Source organism: Perna viridis, chromosome 15 (genome assembly GCF_037379345.1).
Source record: "Perna viridis isolate PV_CMFRI_1.1 ecotype Kerala chromosome 15, ASM3737934v1, whole genome shotgun sequence".
NCBI lineage: Eukaryota > Metazoa > Mollusca > Bivalvia > Mytilida > Mytilidae > Perna > Perna viridis.
This window is the reverse complement of record NC_142459.1, coordinates 6,348,378-6,371,377: the sequence shown is the minus strand read 5'-3', so window position 1 is coordinate 6,371,377 and position 23,000 is coordinate 6,348,378. Positions and strand designations below refer to the sequence as shown.

General features: G+C 37.7%; 1 protein-coding gene across 1 annotated transcript; it reads right to left on the bottom strand.

Annotated features, from left to right (window-relative positions):
• Nucleotides 1-9,851: 9,851 nt before the first annotated feature.
• Nucleotides 9,852-22,937, bottom strand: LOC148596717 (uncharacterized). The gene is made up of 3 exons (XM_088563114.1): nt 22,855-22,937; nt 20,443-20,639; nt 9,852-17,152 (listed from the first exon to the last, which is right to left on the bottom strand). Exons 2-3 carry the CDS (start codon nt 20,617-20,619, stop codon nt 11,519-11,521), a joined length of 5,811 nt encoding a protein of 1,936 aa, XP_088419240.1. The 5' UTR covers nt 20,620-20,639; nt 22,855-22,937; the 3' UTR covers nt 9,852-11,518.
• Nucleotides 22,938-23,000: the final 63 nt, after the last annotated feature.

The window sequence follows — 23,000 nt, the reverse complement described above, 5'->3', positions numbered from 1 at the left end:
AAAAAGTTGAGGAGCTCCTTCAGCAAGAAGACTTGTGCATATTTAATGCCGGATCTTCAACGTTCCTCCATTCAGGCAATGGATCGTATTCTTCTATTGATTTAAGCATTTGTGATCCTCTCGTACTTTCAGAGTTTACATGGCGAGTTCATCATGACTTGTGCGGGAGTGATCATTTTCCAATTATTTTTGGAGCATTTATCCTCCAAAACGGAGGAACGTCAACCTCGTTTTAAACTTGAGAAAGCAGATTGGGCTTCATTTGAAGCCCACTGTCTTGAAGAATTACGATTAGAAACGATGAAGGATGTTGAAGATCCCATTTTATTATTTAATGAAAGACTGACATCAATTGATAATAAAACAATACCTAAAACCTCGACAAATCCAAAAAGGCCTAGTAAACCATGGTTTACTGATGAGTGCGACAAAGCGATCGAAGAACCCAAGAAGTCCCATCGCCGGTTTGACAAAAATCCTACACCAGTAAATCTGTCAAACTTCCAAATATTTCGAGCAAAAAGCTCGACGTACATGTAAACAAGCCAGACGAACCTCTTGGAAAAATTTTGTTTCTAGTATTAAATCTCACACTCCCCTCAATAAAGTATGGAATTTTGTTAGAAAAGTAAAAGGAAAAAATTCGAATTCTTCATTCTTTAAACACCTTAAAGTTGGTAATACCACTCTAACCACCGAAAAAGATATCGCCAATAAGCTAGCTGAAACATTCATCCTCAACTAACTACAAACCGGATTTTCAAAATATTAAATCATCTGCAGAAAAGACAAAACTAAACTTCAAGTCAAATAATGCTGGATCCTACAACTCTTAGTTTTCTATAGAGGAACTAAAATCGTCACTGGCTAAAGCCCAACAAACAAACAAACAAAAATATTCATCGACTTCGGGAATTCGATATAGAGACTGTTTTTCTCTGGGTACCCAGTCATGTTGGTATTCAGGGGAATTCAGTTGTAGAGAGGGTTGCCAAAAAGGCATTAAATGAAATAATAAAGGACGTTAGTTTGCCATACACCGATTTTAAACCTTTAATAAGGAAATATATTTTAAAGATGTGGCAGGACCGATGGGACGGTCTTGAACCCAACAAACTCAATTCCATAAAACCCGATCTAGGCGTTCATCAATCCGGGTCGGGCAATCGCAAAGATCAAGTGGTCATGACTAGATGCCGCATTGGACATTCTAGATTTACACATGGCCATTTGCTTGTTGGTGATCCTCGACCTGAGTGTATCCCATGTGATTGCCCTTTCTCTATCAAACATGTTCTTCTAGATTGTGTGGATTTTGCCAACATCAGGCAAAATTATTTTGACTGCGCCAATATGTTTGATTTGTTCAAGACCGTTTCATCTAAAAACATTATCGATTTCTTGTGGGACATCGGTTTATTTAATAAAATCTAAATTGGATACCTTCCTTGATTTTTCAATATTTTAAATGTTTTATCGAAGTTATGTTTCTATATGTATTTTATGTTTTAGGTTTACCTTTTATGTACCTTTTTATATGTAAATAGCTGTTTGTTTTAATTTCATTATTTTATGAAGATACTTTGATCTTGCTTTTAATGTTTTCCTTGATTAAATGTTCTTGCCGTGATATGGCCCTGGTCGCCGAAACGGCAATAAACAACAACAATCAATCGTTCCTCGCACGTTAAAGAACCCTACTGTGGTATTCTCCCGGAGTAGGAACCATAGGGCTCCGCAACAGGAGGCTAAATTGCCCGACCCTACCCACCTCTCCCTATTTCCAGTGGCAACCAAAAGTTGTCGGCCCCATTGTCCTTGTGTCCCATTTCTTTTTCATTTCATCATCATTTCATGTTCATTTTATCATCAATTTCATGTTCATTGTCTGAATATAGCTGAAATATTGCTGCTCGGACGTTAAACCCCAACAAACAAACAAACAAACTGACACTTGGTGATTGTTTCAAAGGATAGTTCAAAGTATACAAATACAAAATTCCCTCTCATATATAAATATATTGCTAGAAACAACAGTTATTTAAATCAAACGATTCCCCTGATTACAGTTAATCTAAAAATAAAGTATAAAAAAATTAAAAGAAAATGAAATACAAACATGCATATCTAAATAAATTGATAGTTTGTTAGGTTTTTGTAGACTATAAACACATATAAATATGACTGAATTCACTTCAAACTTGAAAGTTTTTTTCCATATGTTAAATATGGCCCTAGTTGCCGAAACTACATAAAAAAACAATCAGTCAATCAATCACTATATAAACATATATTTAACAGATTGATTTATGAAAACCAAGTAAAAAGAAGTAAAAAAAAGCCTTTGAAATGATTTAAGTGGCACCATACAAGAGTATGGTTTCTGCATTATGTTTGTTATCTTGGGTATCTTGTAAATCATTTGTTGTTTCCCGCCTTTCGCGAATGCGAGGGAGTATATAATTCGGCTTTCTGTCCGTACGTCCGTCCGTCCGAAATTGGTTTCCGGAGCGTATTAATTTTGTGGTCAAAAGTCTTCATGCAATGGATTTTTGAAATGAAATTTGGTTTCCAGAGCGTACATTTTGAACGCCATAGAATTTCACCAACATTGGATAGTTGAAGGTATATGGGGTAGGGAAAACACCTAAAGAATTTGTGGTCAGTAACTTGAAGGTCAAGGTCACACAGACTTGACATAATATAATTTCTAGGCGAAAATTGGTTTCCGTAGCGTAACCTTTCGGACACCTTCATAGAATTACACCAAACTTGCAGAGTTGAAGGTCATGGGGACAGAAAGGCACCTATGGAATTAGTCAGTAGATTAAAGGTCACATGGATTTACCAAAAACATAATTGTGGGGCGAAAATTGGTTTGCGAAGCTTTAACGTTTGCACGCCCTTTATAGAATTTCATCAAACTTGGAGAGTTGAAGGCTTATTGAGTAAGGAAGACACCTATTGATTTTGAGATCAATAGGTTTAAGTTCAAGGTCGCACGGACTTAACAAAATATAATTTTGCATAAATCCATGAAATTGTACGTTTGTAGCGAGGCTGGGAACCTGGAGCACTGCTCCTGTTTAATATGTCTTTTAATATACAGAAAACAATGTGCTTCCATGATGGGCATATTCATAATTTTTACTTAAGAATAGTAGGTACCAAATATTACATGTTTTAGCATCTTATTTTAAGTGCCTTGTGAAGGTTTTGGCCTTAAGCTATTCCAAATTTTCACTTAAAACAACTTTAAACACCACATGTGTTTCTTTGTTAAGGTTTTATACTTAAATTAACTTGAAAAGAAATAAAAAGTCTTACCTGAGTGAATCTGACACTTATTTGAATCATAAACAGTTTATTTCTCAATAGTCTATCAGGGAAATCCATTTCTTACAAATTCTTTAACTGATCTCCAGTTGAGAACTTTAGACTAGGATGTTATCCGTTAGTTTTGTATTGTTGACGCTGTCCGTATTTGTCTTGATAAGTAAGTATAAGGTCCGTTTATTAAGTTGTCTTTTGTCATCAGTTTAGGGTGCATTTTAAGAGTTAACATATTTCTGGTAAAACTTTTAAAAAAATAATGAAAGATATAGAAACGAAATTTCAGTATTTTCCCATTATAAGGTTAGTTCTAATCGAGTTGGATTGTAGAAGTAGTAGAAATACTGAATTTGGCAGAAACAAAAAGAATTTTGTTTTCTGAAACAAGATTTTTACTATCAATGTAAAACTGTCGATTTATATTACAGTAAAATGCTGGTATCAAAAGCATTGAACAGTGAATGTCTGATTATAACTATCAATTCTCATTCCAATGCGTTTAACAATATTTTTTGTGAATTTTAAATGTAGTTGTTGCTGTCGGGTATACAAATTTATCTTCGTCTTTTTTACACTGGCGCCCCGTGCAGGTCCGGGTGTTAAAAGAATAGGCCTGCAGCAGCGCTAAGCTTGTCGTAAAAGCCGACTAAATAGTGCTCAGTACCCTAGTCGGGGGCAAGGGCGCTTTGCACACAGAGCAACTGGGATGTGTGCCCCAGGTGGTGGAATGGGGTACCCCTGGCGCGTTACATACTGGGGTTGTCAGGCTATAATACGGAAAACCTGACCGCAAACCATAGTGGTGCACCGTGTTGGGAAAGATGTCACGTTCCCGTGCAGGTCCGGGTGTTAAAAGTATAGGCCTGCAGCAGCGCTAAGCTTGTCGTAAAAGGCGACTAAATAGTGCTCAGAAACCTAGCCGGGGGCTAGGCGCTCTGCCCACAGAGCAACTGGGATGTGTACCCCAGGTGGTGGAATGGGGTACCCCTGGCGTGTTACATGCTGGGGTTGTCAGGCTATAATACGGAAAACCTGACCGCAAACCATAGTGGTGCACCGTGTTGGGAAAGATGCCACGTTCCTCGCACGTTAAAGAACCCTGCTGTGGTATTCGATAGGAGTAGGAACCTTTGCGCTCCGCCACAGGAGGCTAAATTGCCCGACCTTACCCATCCCCCTTTTTCCAGTGGCAATCAAAATTTGTCGACCCTATTATCCTTCTGACCCATCCTTTTTTTCATTTCATGTTCATTTTATCATCCATTTCATGTTCATTGTCTGAATATAGCTGAAATATTGCTGCTCGGACGTTAAACCCCAACAAACAAACAAACAAATTCTCGCACGTTAAAGAACCCTATTGTGGTATTCTCTTGGAGTAGGAACCTTCGGGCTCCGCCACAGGAGGCAAAATTGCCCGACCCTACCCACCTCTCCCTATTTCCAGTGGCAATCAAAATTTGTCGTCCCCATTGTCCTTGTGTCCCATCCCTCTTTCATTTTATCATTTCATGTTCATTTTATCATCCATATCATGTTCATCGTCTGAATATAGCTGAAATATTGCTGCTCGGACGTTAAACCCCAACAAACAAACAACAAACAAATACATGGCGAGTTCATGATGACTTGTGCGGGAGTGATCATTTTCCAATTATTTTGGAGCATTTATCCTCCAAAACGGAGGAACGTCAACCTCGTTTTAAACTTGAGAAAGCAGACTGGGCTTCATTTGAAGCCCACTGTCTTGAAGAATTACGATTAGAAACGATGAAGGATGTTGAAGATCCCATTTTATTATTTAATGAAAGACTGACATCAATTGATAATAAAACAATACCTAAAACCTCGACAAATCCAAAAAGGCCTAGTAAACCATGGTTTACTGATGAGTGCGACAAAGCGATCGAAGAACGCAACAAGGCCCATCGCCGGTTTGACAAAAATCCTACATCAGCAAATCTGTCAAACTTCCGAATATTTCGAGCAAAAGCTCGACGTACATGTAAACAAGCCAGACGAACCTCTTGGAAAAATTTTGTTTCTAGTATTTAATCTCACACTCCCCTCAATAAAGTATGGAATTTTATGAGAAAAGTAAAAGGAAAAAATTCGAATTCTTCATTCTTTAAACACCTTAAAGTTGGTAATACCACTCTAACCACCGAAAAAGATATCGCTAATAAGCTAGCCGAAACGTTCGCTAAACATTCATCCTCAACTAACTACAAACCGGATTTTCAAAATATTAAATCATCTGCAGAAAAGACAAAATTAAACTTCAAGTCAAATAATGCTGAATCCTACAACTCTCAATTTTCTATAGAGGAACTAAAATCGTCACTGGCTAAAGCCCACGATACAGCTAGTGGGCAGATAATATTCACTATCAACTTTTGAAACATCTTCCTGATCTATCTCTACATACACTTCTTGCGTTAATGAACGAGATATGGACTTCTGGTAACGTCCCGTCCATCTGGAAAACGGCTTCAGTTGTCCCTATTCCAAAACCAGGAAAGGATCATACGGATCCTTCAAATTATCGCCCGATCGCATTGACAAGCTGCGTCTGCAAGACAATGGAACGAATGGTCAATAATCGCCTTGTGTGGTTCCTTGAGAAGCACAACTTACTCACTAATTTTCAGTGTGGTTTTAGGCAAGGCAGAAGTACTCTTGACCGTTTTGTCCGGTAGTCCGGTTTGATTGTTTGTTTGTTTGATGGGGTTTAACGTCCGAGCAGCAATATTTCAGCTTTATTCAGACGATGAATATGAAATGAAAAAAAAAGATGGGACACAAGGATAATAGGGTCGACAAATTTTGATTGCCACTGGGAAAAAGGGGGATGGGTAAGGTCGGGCAATTTAGCCTCCTGTGGCGGAGCGCAAAGGTTCCTACTCCTATCGAATACCACAGCAAGGTTCTTTAACGTACGTGGAACGTGGCATCTTTCCGAACACGGTGCACCACTATGGTTTGCGGTCAGGTTTTCCGTATTATAGCCTGACAACCCCAGCATGTAACACGCCAGGGGTACCCCATTCCACCATCTGGGGCACACATCCCAGTTGCTCTGTGGGCAAAGCGCCCTAGCCCCCGGCGCCCACAGAGCAACTAGGATGTGTGCCCCTGTCTATTTAGTCGCCTTTTACGACAAGCTTAGCGCTGCTGCAGGCCTATTCTTGTAACACCCGGACCTGCACTGGACAGGTCCAGTTTGAAACGCTCATCAGAAATGCATTTGCTAAAAATGAACATGCTGTGTAGGTCTTTTCGATTTAGAAAAAGTCTATGACACGACGTGGAAATATGGTATTTTAAAAGATATATTTGATATGGGGTTGAAAGGAAGACTTTCTCTGTTCTTGTCTAATTTTTGTCAGACCGTCATTTTAATGTGAGGGTAAACTCGACTTTTTCAGAGGAGAAGGAACAGGAAATGGGAGTTCCTCATGGAAGTATTCTTTCTGTCACTCTCTTCAGTATTAAAATTAATAGTGTAGCCCAAGTTTTGAAGGACAATATTGACGGATCCTTGTATGTAGACGACTTTTTGATCTGCTACAGGGGACAAAATATGAGTAATATTGAAAGGCAGTTACAACTTTGCCTCAAAAGAATTGAGAAATGGGCTTTGGAGAATGGGTTTAAGTTTTCTACATCTAGAACTGTTGGTATGCACTTTTGTCTAAAGCGAAAGCAGCATCCGGTCCCAGATCTCTTTCTTTGTGGTAATAAAATCAAAATAGTAAAAGAAACAAAATTCCTTGGATTACTTTTTGATAGTAAACTTTCTTTTCTTCCCCATACCAAATTACTTAAATCTAGGTGTCTTAAGGCACTAGATATTTTAAAAATGGTGTCCAGTACCGATTGGGGTGCTGATACCTCAATTTTATTAAATTTATATAGATCTTTGGTTAGGTCTAAACTTGATTATGGATCTATTGTTTATGGTTCCGCCAAAAAATCTTACCTTAAAATTTTAGACGCTGTTCACCACCAGGGGTTGCGACTTTGCCTTGGTGCCTTCAGAACCTCTCCTATTGAGAGCCTTTATGCCGAGGCAAATGAACCATCCCTTGGAGACAGACGTTTGAAATAGGTCTTCAATATGTAAGTAAACTTATGGCCTACCCAGATAGCCCTGCCCACGACTGTGTCATTAATCCTATTTATGTCGACATTTATCGAAAACATGAAAGCAAAACCCCTCCTTTTGGAATTCGAATAAAACCTCATTTGGAAGCAATGCATCTGGAGACCAATGCAGTGACACCTGTTGTTGCTTCGAAATGCCCTCCATGGGAGCTTCCACACCCTTCTTTCATTTTTGATCTGTGTGAATATAAAACGTCCGATACCAATCCTTTATTTTTACAACAAAAATTTTCTGAAATTAAAGCAAATTATCCAGATTTTTCGACGGTGTATACAGATGGCTCAAAAGATGGCGATAGCGTTGCATGTGCTGCTGTCCATGGTGACAGAACTGTCACTGAACGGTTGTCATCGAGCGCTTCCATATTCACAGCTGAAGCTCGAGCCATATTGTTAGCACTTAAATTGATTACTCAATCTAATCTGTCACAGTTTATTATTAGTTCTGACTCTTTGAGCTGTTTTTTGGCAATTAAGAATCACAAACTGAAAAACACTCTTATCTTACAAATTTTTTATTTTATTCATCGACTTCGGGAATTTGATATAGAGATTGTTTTTCTCTGGGTACCCAGTCATGTTGGTATTCAGGGGAATTCAGTTGTAGACAGGGTTGCCAAGAAGGCATTAAATGAAATAATAAAGGACATTAGTTTGCCAGACACCGATTTTAAACCTTTAATAAGGAAATATATTTTAAAGATGTGGAAGGACCGATGGGACGGTCTTGAACACAACAAACTCAATTCCATAAAACCCGATTTAGGCGTTCATCAATCCGGGTCGGGCAATCGCAAAGATCAAGTGGTCAAGTCTAGATGCCGCATTGGACATTCTAGATTTACACATGGCCATTTGCTTGTTGGTGATCCTCGACCTGAGTGTATCCCATGTGATTGCCCTTTCTCTATCAAACATGTTCTTCTAGATTGTGTGGATTTTGCCAACACCAGGCAAAATTATTTTGACTGCGCCAATATGTTTGTTTTGTTCAAGACCGTTTCATCTAAAAAATTATCGATTTCTTGCGGGACATCTGTTTATTTAATAAAATCTAAATTTGATACCTTCCTTGATTTTTCAATATTTTAAATGTTTTATCGAAGTTATGTTTCTATATGTATTTTATGTTTTAGGTTTACCTTTTATGTACCTTTTTATATGTAAGTAGCTTTTTGTTTTCATTTCATTATTTTATGAAGAAACTTTGATCTTGCTTTTAATATTGTCCTTACATTAAATGTTCTTGCCGTGATATGGCCCTGGTCGCCGAAACGGCATTAAACAACAACAATCAATCAATCTTTGTCAAATATTACAATGTACATAGACATAGTAAAAAACACAAACCAGACTCATCCATCTAAATCAGCAGTGTGCTTGGTACACAGAGATTTCATCCTTGAAATGACAGCATTGAGACAAAATTTAGACAATGACACATGTCCGAGACAAATTTCAAGTTTAATTTAACAAATTTTGACAAAGAAATAAAATTTTGTTATTATTTATTTAATTTGTTATTTAATCCATTCAAATTTGATTGTTTGGGCAAATTCCATTTAATTTCAGACAAGTAAGTTATGAGGTGTAATTGTCGCACTGGACAAGTTACAAACATTTAGTTGCAATTTCCATGAAGCATTTTTTAAAAGATGTAAGATTTGTGTCCCTTGAAAGTTCGGTTTACTTTGTCTGATATTATGATTGGCAATGATATTGTGTAAACAACGATTTTGTTGATAAAAGTCTTAATCTCTTAGTGTATCGTTGAACATATATTCATAAAAATGTCAACAATGCTGCTTAAGGTAGCAGACCTAGGGTATAAAGGACACAACTCTTACAAATCATTGGAACGTTTGTATTCACCATTTTATACCAACATCATGTAAGCATCAAAGTAACCTGGACTGATATTCTGTTTCAAAGGGAAGCATGAAAGACTTCGATGAAATTGCAAATGATAATATACGAAAATATGATTTGAAATGTTATGTCCCTTACCCCAGGTCTACCTTCTTAATATAACATACCTACATTTATTTTATTTGTTGGTTGAGGCTTTAAAGGCAACTCTTTCGCTGTATCTTTGTATAATGATGTTTTAGGTCCAGCCGCAGCCCCCACCCTACGGTATGTGGATTTCTTCGTAATTTATCGAAGACCAATCGGTGGCCGATGGGGTTGTTGTTTCTTCGATATATTCACCATACCTATTCTCGTTATATTTATGAATATTTGTGATTACCTATTCTTATTCATACAGTTAATAATAATATAAAGAATACAGTACGGTTTTTTTTTATGATTCTTGTATTTTATCTGCCAGACTTTGAAAAACGTTCATATTCAGTATTTCATTCGTATTTATTAGTTAATTGTCCAATACAAAGTTTGATCTACTGGTTACGCTTTCCAAAACTCACATTAAAGCAGAAAAAAAGTTCATCAATCTAAAAGAAAACCGAGTATATGAATTAACAAAATAAAGATGATTTATCAAATGTATTTTTATCAATGTGAATAAAATGTTTTGCAAGTCAAAGCTTGATATGACCGTAGATGTCGAACCCTAAACAATTGTGACAAGTATGGACACGGCTCTTAAGTACCATTCTGTGTAAGAATCAGGCAAGGGGTGGCACATCATAATTCTCAATTTGGTCTTTCTTGCCTCAAACATTTTCAAATACATCTAGTAAAAAACTATTAAGCTATTTAAATTTCTCCTGAAGCATTGGTGACGTAGATATTTTTTTACCGCTAATATAAAAAAACTTCGGGAAAAATTTCCCGCCATTTTTCCATAGTGCATTTCAATTAAATTTGACCTATTAATATCTTAAAAACTTTACAAACTGACAGTAATTTCTTAAGGTTATGAGGTACAAATACTTGGATAATGCAACAAAATATCTGTGTATTTTTTCTTCATGTGCCACACATTTTACCTAATTCTTAGACGGAGGAGTACTTAATTTGTATTGTCACTAAATGTTTGACAAAATTCTGACAAGAAAGAAACTTTATGAAAATTACTGTTAGGCAAAAATAACACTAAAAACAAAAGTACTTATGTTACAGCCAAGTTAGACTTTTAACAGACAATATTCATAATTGGGAAATGAGGCGTTTTACTACTCTAGCTGCTGGATACTAATTGTAACCAAAATAAACGTGCTGATATAACAGAACTATTTCCAATAAGGGTAACAACAAAATTACCGAACACTAATCCATTTCATAATCAAGCCAAGTCCAAAATAAATCTGGCAAAATCAATGGTCCTGACTGAGTACATGCACTTCAGACGAATTGATGGGTTAAATCTATGTTTTATACTGCGCTAAACTTCCATTGCAAGACTTTGTTGACCTTTGACCGTAATCGACGCTGTTTTCTGGTGGGAGAGGGTATATAAAGAAAGAGCATTGCGTGGCTTTAGGAATCGATTTAAAAAAACACACACACAAAACAGACCAATAACTTCAACATTGATCAACAAATTTTCACGAAAATATCTCCATGGTTAGGTTACATCACGTGACACACTCTTTACTCTAGTGTAGACCAGAAATCTGCGTTATATTTCTGTAATTATATATAAGTTTAAGTATAAACCCATAGATAGATATAAAATTTCAATCTATCAAATGTAGTTATGAACCTATAATTGTTCTAAAATTTTGTACATTTTAGAGTTAAACCCACTGATTCACATGCTTAAACAACGACAGCGTCACACCGTTATGTGGCCGCTTATTTTCACGGTAGTATTAATTTATAAAAGCTGTTCACAATGGAATCTGCTATATTTCTCTTTTCCAAACGGCAAACTGATGAATGATTCAATTAATCGGAGAAGCTTTAACTGGTTATAACGGTTTCGCCTTGTCTTTACTGTTCTGAACGGGTCTGTAAATGTTGTCACCTTTTATAAGGGTAGATATTAACCATCACACTGTGAAATCTACGCTGATCCCCCCACAACACCACAAAAAGTTCTTTCACAGCATTACTTTTGCTTATACTTTACTTTACGTCTAGCCTTCCTCCCGACAACGCTATCAGTGTACGGTTTCTCATATTTCTGTGGGAATTTTGCAGGTTTGTCTTCTGGTATTTGTACCTCGCTTTTTGCAAGTTTTGGAGTGCTGTCCAGCCATTTTCTCCATATTTCACATTTACACAAGGTACCTTCGTCTCCAATGACAATCAAACCTCTCTTAGCTCTTGTAAAAAGTACATTCAATCTGTTCCTCTCACCCGTGAAACCTATAGTTCCATTTCTATTTGCTCTCACCGTTGATGCAACGATGACGTCGTTTTCGCAGCCCTGGAAGCCATCGACTGTATTCACTGTTACTCTATCTCTCAATAAGTCTTTAATACATTTTACTTGAGCTTGGTAGAATGTCAGAACAGTAATTTGTTTAATTGAGAGTTTGTTGCCATCTAACGAAACTTCATCCCTGACATTTAAAAGTCGATTTACTACGTCAGCAACCAGCCTTGCTTCTGATATATTCCGGAAAGATGATCCAAATGTATCGTCGCGGCCATTTGTATCGATAAAACAAATCGGAGTGGAACTAACAGGCCACATAAATGCAACGGGTTTACAGTTTTTTACGGATTCGCTAAACTGAAGAATTCCATCGTAGAATTCATTTGACGGAAACGCTAATAGTTTTTCGTGCATTCTATACTGTGTTAGTAAAACTATATTAGGGATGTCCTTCGCTGTACGGGTAAGTCTGTGAAAAAGCGTTTCTGACAATGACGTCACATCAGGAAGACCATCATGTATGTATCCTTTTATAACATGCTGATTGACAAATGGAGACAATTGCATATGATCCCCTATTAGAACGAGTTGTTTGCAGCCTTGAATTAAGCTACAAAGTAAAGTGGTTTCCAGAACAATTGATGCCTCGTCAACGAGAACGAAATCGAATGTATACTTTTTCAGTATGGGGTCGGCTACAGCAGAACATGTAGACATGACGATAGAACTACTGTCAATGACTTTATAACAAAGCTTTGTATTCCTCAGCAATATGCCACTTTCATTTCTCATTTTATCACTTTCTCCTTTGTTGGATGCAGTATGTTTAACAAGACCCTCCAGTGTTACATCATATAAATCATGGGCTACTCCAGCTACTGGTCCGACTCGAACTATATGATTGGTTTGTCGAAGTTGACGGGCTAAATTATCTACTGCGTTGTTCGTTTCGGCTACTACCAAAACCTTACACTGCTTTTTCATATGGACAACTCTTCTGACTATATCACATGCTACTTTCGATTTGCCCGTTCCTGGCGGTCCAGTTATACACGTTATTTGTTGTGACAATGCAGTCCGCACAGCTAAATCTTGATTGTGATCCAGTGATTCGCTTCGTTCCCTTTCATACAATACAGAATCATCTATACTTGGTTGCAAGGGTCTCCTAATTCGCGAAGTTGTCTCTTTTGCTTTTGTTGCTGCTGTGCATGGAGGATTTGTTTCGGCAAGGATTGAAAACAGTGGAAATGTATCAGTACATTTGTAGAGCACTTTAAGCGCGTCTACGACACGGAGATACGTTACAATGTTTGCTATGACAGTTACTTGCCACTTATGCCGTCCTTCCGTGTTTATACAACGCTTGACCACGTCGGGAAATGGATCAGATACCTCGATCTGGACAGAAAACGGTGCAGTCATCACATATACTACTTTTCCTATAAACGTAAATCGGGTGCTTTTTAAGCCTTTAATTGTATCTCCATGACGACAAACAAGAACATTCTGACCTACATATATTCTAGGAATATAGGCCAATGCCTTCGTCGCGTATAGATTTATATCCTTAATTTCATCCTTTGTATTTGTTATTTTGTCAAGCTTCAAATTCGTAACACGTGCATTAGTTACATTCTGTAATGGATTGTTCTCCATCTGGTCCTTAAGTCGTTTCATAGAATATATTAAATCAAGACAATGAAGACGTCCAAAGTGAAGTATGTAATTTAGTTTGTCAATGTCGCCTTCCGTATGTGAAATGCTGGATAGTGTCACTTTCGCAATTCCATCTAAATATTGAACTGCTTCGTCAATATCCATGTACCAAAAGAGCTGCCAACCTTGAATGATTTGTAAAAAGTCCCTCAAAGTTACTTCTTCCCTGTCCATTTTGAGAAAGTGTATCGCGGCCTCGTTCATATCTATCCTGTTTAGTAGATCAGCAATTTCAATTCTCTGGCTTAAAGTCAGATCTGATAGTAAATTCAAGTTCAGTGATTTAAGTCTGCTTTGAAACTCGACTGGTATAACACGTGTTGTGGTTTTTCTGATAATACTTTTCATGAATGTGATCAAATAGGTATACAGGTCGACGATTACATTATGTAGCTTATCGCAATTCAACCATACTTCAATTTGATTAAAGTTGCACTGCTCAAAAGCCAGGAGAATCTTTCTTTTCATAGAGGTACCGTCTTGTCCTTCAGCTAGCAATGTTTGTAGGTCTGTGTCTATGTTTTGTTCCAGTAAAGTCAATAAATCACCATCATACTCTTGTTCCAATGACTCATCTTCCTCGGAATCCACAACACACGGAGCCTCCCCTTCTGCGTCTATAACGTCATAATACGGTGGAAATTCATCATTGTATGATTCGTTGCGAACAAATAATTCTACTGCTGACAACTGCACTTTTGTGAGAAGTGGGTGTGGCCGAGTGTTTTGATTGATTTGTTTGTTGAAGCGTGACAGATCGACACTTAAACAGTTCAAATTCTCGTCGATATCAAAACTTGGTCTGGCTTTAACTTGTTTCATGCTAGATGTTTTCAGCCAAACGAACGACTGTGAATGGTTGTTGTTTCTGTATATTTGCAGAATGTCGTTTGTAAAATCTAGTTGGTAATCGCCTCCTATTGTATGTCTATACTTGTAGCCAAAATGTCTAGAGAAGAATAGTGCTGAAATGGTTCCAGGCAGAATATCCTGATCTAAACCCTGTTTTAACTTGTTGTAGAACTGGACTACTAAAACCATTTCACTCGGAAGTCCTATGACAATGCATGAATTGTCGTATGAAGTAAGTGCTTTCGTCAGCATTGGCCAATCCATACGGCTACTACTCTTTTGAAAGTAAAATTTCCACGGAGTGTCGCCAGAGTGCAAACTAAACGCACCGACTTCATCTTCCGTCAGTAGTTGTGACATATTTAAATCATTTACAAGAATGTTCTCTGGTATGCCGGCTTCAAAAGCCCTTTCCTTTTCCTCTTGTGTAAAACTTGAGAAGTTAATGTATTCTCTATACCAGTAAATGAAGAATTCTAAAGTCGTTTCCCCGTCTTCCTTGGAACTGAAACTATCAGCGAGCTGCCACGCAAAGCGAAATTTATCGAATTCGCTTAATTTTGAATTTTCACTTAGAATTTCGTCAACTAAATCTTTTTTTACCAAAATTTCATTCTCCGTAAATTTGCAAAGAAGACCATCTTGAAATATTTTGCGAAAGTTTTCAGCACCCTCCTCTAGTTTGCTCCATATAAATATTGGCGCCTTTTGTGTTTTATCATTATCTGGTGGTTTTAAAGCTTCTGGTAATTCACAGCTGGCTCCGGTTTTGGCTGCATCTATTACCCTAGAAAAACGCATGGCAAGTTGTTCGCATTTATCGGAATTTGCCCCTTCTATATCGGACCAAAGTCTGTAAAATTTATCAACCTTTCCAGTCATTTCTTGTGCTTTGTTTTGGTTTGAAAAATACCGTATCATTTTGTCCACACTTGGTGCACCGTCGGGTGGGGTTTCAGCTGCAGGATAGTCATACGGTGATAAGGTTTTTGGTGGAACTAACATTTTATCCCAAGACACAAAAAACTTGTCACCATCTAAATCTGATCCCGCTATTTCACTGGGATGGGGTCTAGGGCCCTTTATAGGGAACACTATACAATCCACTAAATGCTTTAATTTGGTTAATGCATGATTATCAACATCAGTCCTTGCTTGCAGAACCCGTATGTCTCCTTTAAGGTAGCATGGCGGTTTGCAGACCACAACTGGACCACGGATGTTTTCAATCTGATTGGTTGTCGATGTCAACCGGATGAAGCATTCTCCGTACTTTAAGACACCATAAGGATCACAAACTCCGAAAATATACCTCGATCGAGGAATTAGAATCTTAATTTTCTTTGTCTTAGTTATTGCAAGATCAGCCTGTTCAGTCCGCACATTTTTCATTAAATCTTTTATTTCCGTTTTTATTTTATTTTTTTCGGTTTCTGGAAGTTCATTTATCTGGTCAGTCTTGGTCATATCCAATGACAAAAGTTTTTTCTCGAGTAAGTCTACGATGATGCCTGCTAGTTCAGATTTCTTTCGCCACTGAAGCACACATATAGCTGATTCAACATTATTACACATTTGACTGACTGTTTCAAAATGAGACTCTTGCAATTTTTCAAATACATCATCGGGTACACCTAATCCTGATAACAGTGTAACATATTGTCGATTTAAATTACCATATGTAAACGGTTTGGAGTAATCGCAGATACCAAGATAAGGAAATGAGGTGGTATCGAACTTCCTCATCGACGGTCTGACTTTGATTAAGTCATCTTTCATGGTTGTCTCTAACGCCAAAACACCTTTATAACCTTGGAGTCGAACCTTAAAAACGGATGGGGGCTTTTCTAAGTTGAGGTGTGATTCATTTATTCTGTTGATCTCTTCGGTAACTCTTCGCGCCAGACTTAAACTGATTGAACCACAGCCGTCAGTAAAATTGTACCGTCTACAATCACTTATAATGTCCTCCTCTGTAGCTATCATTTTATTTGATATTTCAATTTCAGTGAGCATGAGTTCTGAAAACAGAAGCCCAAATCTAGACATCCTTTTTGACACAGAATTCTCATTGAAATTTCCGCATTTTTGGATGATTGATTTTACTTCTTTGTCACTTCCTTTCCACATTAAGCATTTACGAAGTTTGAGACCCTCACTGCTACACCCTAAAAATGAATAATTGCATCCATTCACCGTCACTCCATCTTGAAGCAACCGTTGGACAATCAAAGACCTTACCCCGACATGGAAGTATATCTGAATTAGACGGTCCTGTGCGGGAGCATATTTGGCAAAAAATCGGTTAGTGAAGCCTTTTGGAAATATGACCCAGTCATTTGAATATTCATTCTCAGTTGTGATGTTTAAAGTTCGTAAGGTAATCCGATCTTCTTGTTTTCGTGGAGGTTTGTGGAATAGAAAATTTGTTCTCTTTTCTGATTTATTGTATTTTTTGTCGTTGAAACGTGATGTATATAATGGGTATTTATACCTTTTGAAAGCATCGGCCATTACGTCTATAGTCTTTGAACTGTGGCACACTTTTATGTATGGAATATTTAGCCATTCTATTAACCAATCGAATCTGTTGCCATCTTTCAGATTTGCAGGTTGGAAATTGAACACTGGAGATGACTGGCAGCTTTTTAAGAGAGCTATTACGTGATCATTGTCTATTAAGCACTTAAATTCTGACTCTTCAAACCTGGAAGCACGAGCGAGGATATCGATGATACTGTTGAACACCACCCATATCTTATCCTGTCCTCCAATCAAATACCGATTCACCTAAAAATAAATAAACATATCATGTATGGTCTCACCTAAAACATAGAAAATATATCAATTATAGTTTCACCTAAAACATAACAGATATGTAAGAGTAATCAAGGGAACCAATATTCTAGCGGAAATCAAAAGAATGTACTCCAGGAACAAAGACGAGACATGGAAAACAGACACACGCAACAAAGAACATATAATAACCAAAATAATACATACAATGTAACAAAAGTAATGAGCAACTCGGGTTTCATTGAAAACTGGGAGCGTGGACCAGGTGCACTGGTAGGGTAAGCGTCCTCTGCTTTTCTAGAAACACTCGCCGAGTTGCTAAAAAAATGATCAAGTCCGGGGTAGACGAAAGAGGAAAGGAAACTTTAATACGTTGAACCAATCAGTTTTCATGTTGTTGACGGATAGACCTAACGATCCACGAGTTCAAGCTGACGACCATAAGCATCTTTAGTGATGACTTCATTCCTGTAACAACATAACCCTGTTCCAGAAGCCTAACTGTTAGAAGTCTAGCGCGATACGAAAAGTTACAGCAAGCTTTGGCATAACGTATGAGTTGTTATATGAAAACTTTGTTAGCAGGTGATGAAGGGATGTTGCCACAGATGAAAGGAAAGTTAACGATTCTGAAGGAAAAGTCATCACGTATATAAAGTATGGTTTCACATAAAAACTGATATTTGCAGTATGGTTTCACCTAAAACCATAACTGATGTATTGATTATTGTACTACGTAAAAGATATAAGAGATAGCAAGAATGTTTAACATAAAAAACATAACTGATATATTATGAATGGTTTCATCTAAAACATAACATATATACTATGTATGGTTTCACATAAAAACATAACAGATATATCAATTATAATTTCACCGAAAACATAACAGATATATTAGTTATGGTTTCACCTAACAAGAGGCTCCCAGGTGCCTCAATCGCTCACCTGGTTAAAGTTTTGCCTTTCAATGGCAATTACTTTAACAAGGAGTTGTTTGACAGTTTTGACTCAATGAAGACTTTGGTAGGACTTATCATAAGGATCATTTCATCAACTGAAAGTTTCTTTCTATCGATTATAGTTTTCAAGATATTATATTGGCTGAAAACCGGTAAAATACATCATTTTTCGCCTTTCAAGGGCAATAAATTGAACAAAGACTTGTCCGACAATTTCGATCCCTGCAGACTTTTGTCGGTCATATCATATAGATCATTTCAGCAATTGAATGTTTTTTTTCTATCTATCATAATTCCAGATATTGGTTGAAAACTTAAAAAACGCAATTTTTCACCTTTTACTTTTTAAGGACAATAGCTCTAACAAAGAATCAACTGGTAACAATGAGACTTATGAAGGCCTTACAATAAGGATCATTTTGGCAATCACAAGAACTTGGCTAACCCTGACGATTTTGGAGATATATAAGAAAAACTTCTGACTGACCCCTATGTTCTATTTGAACAACACCTGTCATCAGATCTATGCAGAATACCTTAATGAACATTCATAATAAGTTTGGTTCTAATTAGTCTGGTGGTTTCAGAGGGGAAGACTTTTAAAAGAAATAACAAATAAATAAGGGCTTAGGAGGTATATGCAAAAAAATCTGTCTAACCTCTATGTTCTATTTTAGTAACGGCGGGGATGCTTCTCGGTGGATCAAAAATCCCCTTACCATTTCATGTAGAATACACTAAGGAACATTCATAACATGTTTGGTTCAAACTGGTAAAGTAATTTCGGGGAGAAAATATTTGAAAGTAATAACGTTAAAAAAGGCCAAAAAAAACATCGAGAAAGGGTAATAACTTCAGCATGGCTCAGAAAATTTACACGAAAAATTGACCACAGAGAAATCTCATTACTCTGAACACTTTTACCTTGATGTCAGAATTTTGATAAACTTAACCGTTTTGGAGATCTGTGCGAAAACTTCTATCTAACCCCTATGTTCTATTTTTAGTAACGACAGCCATGTTTATCGGCAGATCAAATCTATGCAGAATACCGAAAGAAACATTCATACAAAGTTTGGTTCTGATTGGTCAAGTAGTTTCAGAGGAGAAGAGTCTTGAAAAATTGTTAAAGACGACGACGTACGGCAAGTGATGGCAGTAGCTTACATGGCCTTGGGCAAGGTGAGCTAAAAACGTAACAGATGTTTCAAGTATGGGTTCACCTTAAATATATTCTTAACTCAGCATAGCTTTATGTAACAGTTACTTCATGCTACTTTCAATATCTGCTACAGATAGTTTCATGCGTGGATTGTTTCACTAATATGTGAATGTTCTTTGAAAGTCCAACACATACATATATTGAAGTCATCACTACAGACGTTTTATGGTCGTCATCATGAACTCGTGGATGGTTATGGCGTATCCATCAGCACCATGCAAACTTATTTATTCCACGGGTCATAGTTTTCCTTTCCTCGTTTATCTACCCCGGACTTGACTCTTTATGAGCAACTCGGCGGGTGTTTCTAGAATAGAAGAGGACGCTTACCCTACCGAAGCACCTGGTCCATGCTCCCAGTTTTTAGTGGAGTCCGAGTTGCTTATTTGCTTTTGTTACTTTGTATGTATGATTTAATTACTTTGTGTTCTTTGTCGTGTGTGTCTGTTTTCCATGTCTAGTCTTTGTCCCTGGATTGCGTTCTCTTTGATTGCCGCTATAACCTTGGTTTCCTTGATTACTCTTCCTTAGTAGTACATGAATTGTTTTGATGATTGTGATTAACCTAGAGTCTTGCGAACCTGTGTCAATATATATGGTTCTGTTGTCGTGGTCAGTACCCTTGAGTCCCGTGTGGGTCTGGTTTTCAAAAGAATAAGCCCACAACAGCATTAAGCCTGTCGTAAAAGGCTACTGGGTTTTGTGTCCCATGCGGTTGAGTGGGGTGCCCGGCCCTGGCATGCTACATGCTGGGAAGTCAGGCCATAGTACGAAAAACCTGATCGCATTTTTCTAGTGGCAATCTAAATTCATCGACCATAATTAACCTTATGTCCCATACCATTTTTCATTTTATCATTATTTCATGTTCATTGTCCGGATATAGCTGAAATACTGCTGCTTAGGAGTTCAACCCCAATCAATCAATCAGTCGGTACATTTGAGTATATTGTTTATGGTTGTTGTTACATCTTGCAATACCAAATCTCAAGTTTGTGAATGACCTAACACAATGTCATCAATATTCGAAAAAAAATAATAAATGTATTGAAAACTCATCGACACGTGCATTAAAGAAAGTTTTTGTCCTTTATACTTACCTCGTTGTAATGTTCAGAACAAACTTTTCTCCAATCGTGTATTTCCCCTTCAGGAAATTTCATCGGCCAAGATTTCACTTTAAGCTCTTCGATGTTTTTGTGTATTGCCCTTTTTAACTGTCGGAATAAAATTGCCTTATCCTCTGCATCGCCTCCATAAAAATATACCAGCACCATTATGACGTCATAAAGGTGTTCTGCAATATAGAATCAAAGAAATTTAATGAGAAGACTAACAAGGTCCCGCGTGCCCACATATACACTCTAAAAAATCAAGAATCTATACCAGAAATAGCATATATTTATGAATAAGCTATAAAATGCAAGGATTGCTTTTTAATATTTGCAATGATTCAGCCCCGTCTGGGTCCAGGAGTCAAAAGAATTGGCCCGCGGCAGCGCTGAGTTTGTCCTAAGAGGCAACTTAATAGTGCCCTGAACCCTAGCCGGGGATAGGGCGCTCTGCCCACAGAGCAACTGGGTTGTGTGCCCAGGTGGTGGAATGGGGTACCCCTGGCATGTTACATGCTGGGGTTGTCAGGCTATAACACGGAAAACCTGACCGCAAACCATAGTGATGCACCGTGTTGGAAAAAATGCCACGTTCCTCGCTCGTTACAGAACCCTGCTGTGGTATTCGATATGAGTAGGAACCTTTGCGCTTCGCCACAGGAGGCTAAATTGCCCGACCCTATGCATCCCTCCCTTTTTCTGGTGGCAATCAAAATTTGTCGACCTTATTCTCCATGTGTCCCATCCCTTTTTTCATTTCATCATCATCATCATTTCATGTTCATTTTACCATCTATTTCATGTTCATCGCCTGAATATAGCTGATATATTGCTGCTCGGGCGTTAATCCCCAGTATAATCAATCAATCATGCAATGATTCACCACCTACTGTTGACTTACTGGGCATCCCTATTTTTTGCAAAATGATCAAATAGTATTCAAGAAATGTTTACTGGGGTGAAATATGTCGGTTGAATTATATATTTAAGAAATAAATCATGGAAATTACATTTTATCATTGTTTTATCACGGGCTGGCTATTTATGTCGCATTGTTTCACACCGAGCGATAAGGAGGGTTAAATAACGTGTGATTTATTTTCATTCTAATAGGACTAGTTTCTTGATATTTTTTAATAGACACAGCCAGTGTGTTCCATTATGATGTATTATCTTAAAACAATCCTAACTTCGGGGATTTGATACATGGCAACTACCCTAAAGAACTTCAGATAAAAGATACCACAGACACTGTAAGGTCAGCCTCATATCTTGACCTACACTTAGAAATCGATGATGAAGGAAAACCATTGACCAAACTTTACGACAAACGTGATGACTTTTCATTCAGAATTGTCAACTTTCCTTTCATCTGCGGCAACATCCCTTCAGCGCCTGCGTATGGAGTGTTCATATCACAACTCATACGTTATGCCAGAGCTTGTCGAAACTACGCAGACTTTTTGTATCGCGCTAGAACTCTAACAAGCAGGCTTCTGGAACAGGGTTATGTTGCTACAAGATTGAAGTCATCACTACAAAAGTTTTATGGTCGTCATGATGAACTCTTGGAACGTTATGGTGTATCCATCTGCACCATGAATCCCATCCAAGCTTTTATGGCTACCAACCACTCTATGAGTGGCGATTCATGTCACAATAAGGGCATTACAGGTTGAATTCAAATTGGTCAATCCCGTGCAGGTCCGGGTGTTAAAAGAATAGGCATGCAGCAGCGTTAAGCTTGTCGTAAAAGGCGACTAAATAGTGCTCAGAACCCTAGCCGGGGGCTAAGGCGCTCTGCCCACAGAGCAACTGGGATGTGTGCCCAGGTGGTGGAATGGGGGACCCCTGGCGTGTTACATGCTGGGGTTGTCAGGCTATAATACGGAAAACCTGACCGCAAACCACAGTGGTGCACCGTGTTGGGAAAGATGCCACGTTCCTCGCACGTTAAAGAATCCTACTGTGGTATTCTCCCGGAGTAGGAACCATAGGGCTCCGCCACAGGAGGCCAAATTGCCCGACCCTACCCACCTCTCCCTATTTCCAGTGGCAATCAAAATTTGTCGATTCCATTATCCTTGTGTCCCATCCCTTTTTCATTTCATCATCATTTCATGTTCATTTTGATCATCAGTTTCATGTCCATCGTCTGAACATGGCTGAAATATTGCTGCTCGGACGTTAAACCCCAACAATCAAACAAACGAACAAATTGATCAAAAAAAATATAAGCAGTGTAAAAACGAAAGATTTGTATTGATTTTTAACCTATAATTTAAGATTGATAAGACTCACGGGGCCATATCTTTGATTCCTTGTCACAACAGAAAAATGAATTTTAGTTGTGAAAATACGAAAAGCATGACGATGTAATAAAATAAGAACTTAACTTACATGAAAGAAGCAATTCCAAATTGCGTTGTTAATTCAAACCATCGTGATTACTCATTGTTATTTTTAGCTGCTTAAAATGAAACTGAAAGTAAAAAGCAATTTTCAAAAATGAAAGATTTAATGTATATATGTCTTTGATAATTGAG

Excerpts from the sequence above, each read along its gene's own strand:
- LOC148596717 (XM_088563114.1), bottom strand. The coding sequence starts at position 20,619 with ATGGTGCTGGTATATTTTTATGGAGGCGATGCAGAGGATAAGGCAATT. Across the intron at positions 17,153-20,442 it reads GTTCTGAACATTACAACGAG|GTGAATCGGTATTTGATTGG; the intron begins GTAAGTATAAAG and ends ATTTATTTTTAG.